The 6,814-nt window shown below is 35.3% G+C and overlaps 1 protein-coding gene across 1 annotated transcript; it reads left to right on the top strand.

Annotated features, from left to right (window-relative positions):
- The first annotated feature begins 696 nt into the window (after positions 1 to 696).
- Positions 697 to 4,437, top strand: LOC112506765 (ABC transporter G family member 11-like). The gene is made up of 7 exons (XM_025111021.1): positions 697 to 979; positions 2,181 to 2,260; positions 2,383 to 2,847; positions 2,974 to 3,060; positions 3,151 to 3,276; positions 3,384 to 3,578; positions 3,673 to 4,437. Exons 1-7 carry the CDS (start codon positions 697 to 699, stop codon positions 4,435 to 4,437), a joined length of 2,001 nt encoding a protein of 666 aa, XP_024966789.1.
- The last annotated feature ends 2,377 nt before the right edge of the window (positions 4,438 to 6,814 follow it).

Genomic DNA, 6,814 nt, shown 5'->3' with positions numbered 1-6,814 from the left:
TTAGTGACGAACATTCCGTTGGTAATACCCTGCTAATTTTAGAAGTCCGTTGTTAAAAAATATATGGTATTTTTGGTAGTATTTTCGTCTAGAAGTTTGTCATAATTTTAGTGCTTATTTACAACAACGAAGATTATAACAACTTATTTTAATGGTTGTAGTGAATCAAATAAATAGTTTACTTTAATTTAGTAATTTTAGTAAGGGGCTGTTAACCTAAATGCTTACCCTGTAAGCGTTTACTGTTAGGAGTCAACACTATACTTTATTATCTAGGTAAGATTGTAGTATATTAAAATGGTATCGTGTGCAACAATATATATATGGTAAGCGCTTACCCGGGTAAGAGTCGTCACCCTCACTTACCGGGTAAGACTCTCTATCCTTATCATCGCTCTTACCATATAAGATTCTTGGGTCTTGCCATGTTCGTCGAGTGAGGAAAATTATCCGGTAAGCACCTACTGGATATTGTTGTTTCGCGAAACATAGAAGAGTTTGCCATGTTTTCCTCGAGTACCATTCACCATGATAAGAATGTTAGTGGAAAGTCAAGGAATTCATCAGTCACTGTCTTTTCCTTTGTAAATCTAGGGTTGTAAACTTGCCACATGATTAAACTGAACTCTATATAAACCAAACAAATCCTTCATCTTAACATCCAAAACAAAACATCTATCTGCATTTCTCTCTAAAATGGAACCTTCTGCTTACTCGGTATCATTAGAAATTCAGAATGTTCAGGAGGTGGAGATCACATCCCACGGACCAGCACTTTGTTACCATGAAGAAGAAGTAAAACCTATCAGTGGTGTTTCTTTGACATGGAATGACTTGTGGGTTACGGTGGCCGATGGAAAAAGTGGTGGAAGTCGATCCATACTTCAAGGTGTTACGGGTTATGCCAGACCTGGAGAGATCCTAGCTATTATGGGTCCTTCTGGTTCCGGCAAATCCACTCTCCTTGATGCCTTGGCAGGTATTATATATAACTATTGGGTTCAAAGAATTGAAACTCGAACCGTATTCGAAAACGTATATATAGTTATCATGCACATGTATCTGGATCTCATATCTAGTTCGGATTAAAAATTAATGCTTTGTAACGATCGTAAGAAAGATATGATCGAAAGTATTAGGAATAACCAACCGTCCAGGGGAAGGGTGGGCTGGGCATCCGTTCAGGACCGACAAAAAATAGGGGTCCAAATTCTTAGATAATAATAGCCTCTCTAGGTTTTTTTTATCTCTCACTAACTTTTTTGATTATTTGATTTGAATAAATTCTACTTTCGGTATTAGAATATGGTAGATTTTTTGTTATTAATTAAGAAAACTCATACCTTTTGAAAAAATTAAATTACCAACTATATGAGACGGTCTAACTTAAATCTATATTTAAGATTTTAAAACAACCCTTGTTTTTTATACATGATTTCTTATTACCTAATATTTAGTGGATAAATTTCAATACTTTCATATCTCCAAAAGAAGAATAAGTCATCAAGCTATAACTAGCATGACTTTTTAATTCTAAGATTGATGGTTTCAAAAAAAATTGTTTTTTTTACCACAAGGGTGGTACATGATTCGTTTGAGCTTGACTTCAAAGATCAAAAATATCAAGAGGTCCCATGTTCAAATCCAAGGAGGAATAAAAATCTCCTTGTGACCACGGAGGTTCAAATGGGATGACTCGGGGATATCTGCAAAGCAGGTGGTTGTTCTCTGATTAGTCGGCTTTCATAGCGGGTTGGATATCCAGGTTAATAAAAAAAGTTTTCTTTTAACCCTAAAAGTTTAAAACGGTGATTAAAATGTTTAACCTCTTGTGAGATGGAAAAACCAACTGATTTATCTTAATTTATATATAACGTTTCTTAAAATAGTCATCGTTATTACCTCAAATGATGTCGATCTATATATTAAAGATGTATCATTGGATTTTTCTTTTACGGTGGAACAGACTGAAGATGCTATGTAAATGATATAGTAGATAATATTAATTAAAAAATAATTATTGATTGATTTTGTATCTAGGAATACGCGGAATACGCGGAAAAAATGTTTTATATAAATTATTAGTATTGATTTAATTTAATTTTATTTCTAATTATAAAAAGCTAAAGTAAACACCATGACCAATCAATTAATATCTGGATTAATATTTCGAATTGCAGGTAGACTAGACTCAAAGACCAGGCAGAGTGGAGATATTCTGGTTAATGGATTCAAGAAATCTTTAGCATACGGAACATCGGTAAGCCCTATTAAATATGTAGAAAAGGGACACATAAATGAAACGACGATGAATACAATATGTAGAAATATATGTGCCAAATTACCCATCTCAGGAATTCTAAAAAAACTGTACATATACAGGCTTATGTGACTCAAGACGAGACGCTCATCACAACACTTACTGTTCGAGAAAGCGTCTACTATTCTGCACAACTCCAGCTACCAGACTCCATGTCAAAAGCTGAGAAGAAAGAGAGAGCTGAAATGACCATAAGAGAAATGGGCCTTCAAGATTCCATGGACACRAGGATYGGAGGGTGGGGAGCKAAAGGMYTGAGTGGAGGCCAAAAGAGRCGAGTTAGYATTTGCATYGAGATCCTAACTCGTCCWAARCTYCTGTTCCTTGACGAACCAACGAGTGGCCTTGACAGTGCCGCCTCATACTACGTGATGAGCAGAATTGCAAGGCTTGATCAACACCAAGGAAGGACCATCGTCGCATCCATTCACCAGCCTTGCAGCGAAGTCTTTGAGCTTTTCCATAATCTTTGCCTTCTTTCTTCTGGAAGAACAGTTTATTTCGGGGATGCTAACTTTGCCAAGGAAGTAAGCGTTAAGCAAGCATAACAAACAATCTTCAATTCTTCCCTACTCGGTTTTCAGTGTTCGATGCACAAAATGGGCATTAATTCGTCATGAATATCAGCTAATTTTGTCTTGCTTTAAACGCAGTTTTTCTCTTCAAATGGCTTCCCTTGCCCCAGTTTCCAGAATCCATCTGATCACTTTCTTAGAACAATAAACAAGGATTTTGATGAGGTATTTAGTGGACACTTCTTTATACATGGTTATAGAGTTCTTGTACCTATTATATATCGAGTGTAATCGAAGATTTCATTGAAATTGTAGGATATCGAACAAGGTTCATCTGGAAGAAAGCCTACCGAGGATGTGATTAATAGCTTAATAGATTCATACAAGTCATCTACTACTTTCCAAGAAGTTAACAGTAGAGTTGCTGAAATATGCAAGAAGGTGAGCTAGAATACATAGATAACAACGTTTAATCGTTTTAATTATACATTAGTTGGATTGCAGTAGGATCAACTATGAAGATGAATAATTTCATGGCAATTTCTCAGGGAGATGGAAGACTAGAGAAGAAGACAAACCATGCTAGTTTCTCAACACAATGCTTTGTACTCACGAGGCGATCTTTCATCAACATGCATCGTGATCTTGGCTACTACTGGTTGCGCTTTGCTATCTATATAGCATTGTCATTAGGTCTTGGAACACTCTTCTATCATGTTGGCTCAAGTTACAGTTCAGTTGAGGTGAAAACACTAAATTCATATATTCTTAACAATACAGCCGTAGAATCGATGTAATTCATGCAATATTAATATACGTATGGATACAAACTTGCAGGCTAAAAGCTCAATGCTGATGTTTGTGGTCTCATTCTTAACATTCATGACCATTGGCGGATTCCCCTCGTTTGTGGAGGACATGAAAGTATTCGAGCGTGAACGATTGAACGGACATTACGGGACTGGGGCTTTCGTTATTGCCAACACGCTATCTTCAACGCCATACTTGTTACTGCTATCCGTGATTCCAGGGGCATTAGCATATTACCTAACTGGACTTCGTGAAGGATTTGATCACTTTGCATACTWCKCWTCCAYACTCTTTKCTTGTATGYTGSTRGTTGAGAGCCTAATGATGATTGTTGCGAGTCTTGTACCAAATTACTTAATGGGAATCATARCRGGTGCMGGRATYCAGGSYTTMATGATTTTAGGTGGCGGATTCTTTCGTTTACCCAATGATTTACCGCACCCTTTTTGGAAGTATCCACTGTTCTACATCGGATTTCACAAGTACGCGTATCAAGGACTGTTCAAGAACGAGTTTGAAGGAGGAGAGTATGTATATAACAATGGAGGAGTGCCTAAAACGGTGGACGGAGAGTATATACTTAAAGCTACATGGCAAGTTGAAATGGGTTACTCCAAGTGGATTGATTTGGTGATCTTATTTGGGATGGTGGTGATTTCTAGGGTTTGGTTTTGGGTTATAGTCAAGATTGTTGAGAAGGTTAAGTCTGATATACGAGGTTTGCTGTTTGGTGTTCCAAAGAAGCAGAGAATGCAAGTGATGGTAAATCCTCTTGCCACGCCTTCGCACTAAGTAGTTCATCAACTGATGGTAGTAGCTTTTTGTAACCCAATACTATATACATAAACGTTGGTTATATATGCATTAGGATGTACACCAATTTGAACTTAGTTTCCTTTCAGAAAATTACGCTAACATACTTTCGATTATGCTTGTTTAGGTAATCAGTCTTGGATAAAGATTATGTATGTTATAGTAAAAAAAATGTAGTAGTGTTTTCTATGAACAAACACAGGAATATCAATAGTAAAACACAGTTTATGTTTTCGTTAAGCGCTCATATAACATGTCAATGATTCATTAAGCGCTCATATAACATGTCAATGATAATCCAACTTGATTGTGTGTTTCAAGATGATCATTTCTCCTACCTGTGGCTTTGAAACCATATTTTCCCTTTCAGAACATAGAAAACCATGAGTATTACCTGAAAATAGTAATTAAAAAGATTGAATAGATATTTGAATGAATATCTTTTCTTGTGTTGTTGGACATCCAAGGTCAAGACTTCATTCAAGAATTAGGATTACATAACACCCGACCCTAAATTTAGAAAATAATAGTTAAATAAAACAATGGTAAGATACAGAATTCCTCCAAGATATAAAATTTACTTTCAAAAGATAAGCCATGGTTGCAAACTATTGTTGAACAAATAAACTACTAGGATTCTATCTAATTCTAAACCTAACTACTAAAACTAAATAGGAAACACAAATACCTATCAAATCTGCTATCTTCAAACTAGATGATGCCTCTAATTGCTCTCTCCTCAAGAGCCTCTATATAGCTCCCAACTCAACCTAAATCTCACGAGGACCTGATATACATGATGACGATAAAAAGTGTGGCTTAAAAGCTAGTGAGTTCAATGATTAGTTTACAATATAAACATGAAATGGTAAAACATAAGAGATTTATTTTAAACGATGATTTCTCAATTGAAATTAGTTTATAATAATGCAACACCTTTTCCCCAAAAATATTATTTTCCTAATGAAATCAAATATCCAAAATACACCCTTTCAGGATAAAACCCAATATCCATATCTTTAGGATAAGACTCACTATCCAAAACACACCTTTCAATGAGGGAGGAGACCCATATCCATTGAATGTGGTGAAATACAAAGTAAGTCATACAACAATGTTATCAAGTGTTTCATCTCAAGATCACGTTCCGGGTACGTGTCTAACACACAAGTTTTCACTGCAATACCAAAAGTTCTGATATCTGACTCTACACGAGTACCCACCATAATTCCCCCAACACGATCTAGGTGTCTACTCGTCCACAAGTGGAGTTACACCTTCTAAGCCGATGGTCTTGGAGGCAGAATTTACACGAGTTCATCTCTTTAAAACTCTCTGACTTAGTATTGACTTTACTAGGATACAACCTCAAAACAAAGGGCCTTGTGTCAGAACCCACACGAGTCATCACACGGCTAAAATTGATCCAGGTGACTTTTCATGTGACTCGAGTAGAATGAACAGTCTCATAAGAGGCTGGGAAGCATTTTTATTAGATTTTTAGCTGGGGTTTTGACCATTCTGGATACCTTACACAAACACATTTCTTGGGCAATATTAGCTAGGCGATTGAAGAGCGATTTTAGGGCCATGAAAAACGAGGATCACTATCGAGATTGAAGATTTAAAGCTAGAATCAATTATTCTAGTAGGATTCATCATCAAAAGAGAGTTTTTACATTATTTTAGATTTTGATTGAGAAACCATGTCCAAACTTATGATTTCTCTCCGTTTTGCTTTGTTTTCTACCACCAGCAACAAGAACTAATATTTCAATGTTGGCGGTTAGATGATTTTTTGTTTGTAAACATATGAACATGTAAAGTTGAGATTTTTATTAGTTTTTCAATTAATGAAGCATTTAGATTTGTTTTTGATGCTTTTGTTAGCCTCATCAACTATCAGTTGATTTAATTATTATAAATTAGCTATGAGAAAAGTATATTATAACGAAATTTATGATTCATATACCTAATGTGAGAACTTAAATGGAGATATATCAATTAAACCTTAGTACTTTCATACAATCTTGGCCTTCATGAAATGCAAAAGTTATAAGTTGAGATCAAAAGATAAAACTTGTTTCAAGGGATAAACCTTTTATAACTTGAGAGAGAGTAATACGTAATTATGAGATTGTGTATTCGTCTAAATTTTTAACCTGGTAATTATTGCAACTACAATGTTCTATGTGAAAATGTTATAATTCCATGTCCTAACTACTAGTCTCTTGAATTTACTTGAGTTTGACATTAGTTAAGTAGATATTTTAATTAATTAACCAAATTATCTTAGGCGACAGTCCAATTAATAGTAGTTATAGTTATTATGATACACTGTCTGTAGTTCCTCGGA

Source organism: Cynara cardunculus (assembly GCF_001531365.2).
Source record: "Cynara cardunculus var. scolymus isolate 2C chromosome LG 2, CcrdV1, whole genome shotgun sequence".
Classification (NCBI taxonomy): Eukaryota; Viridiplantae; Streptophyta; class Magnoliopsida; order Asterales; family Asteraceae; genus Cynara; species Cynara cardunculus.
The sequence above is the reverse complement of the archived record's forward strand: the minus strand, read 5'-3'. Positions and strand labels throughout refer to the sequence as shown.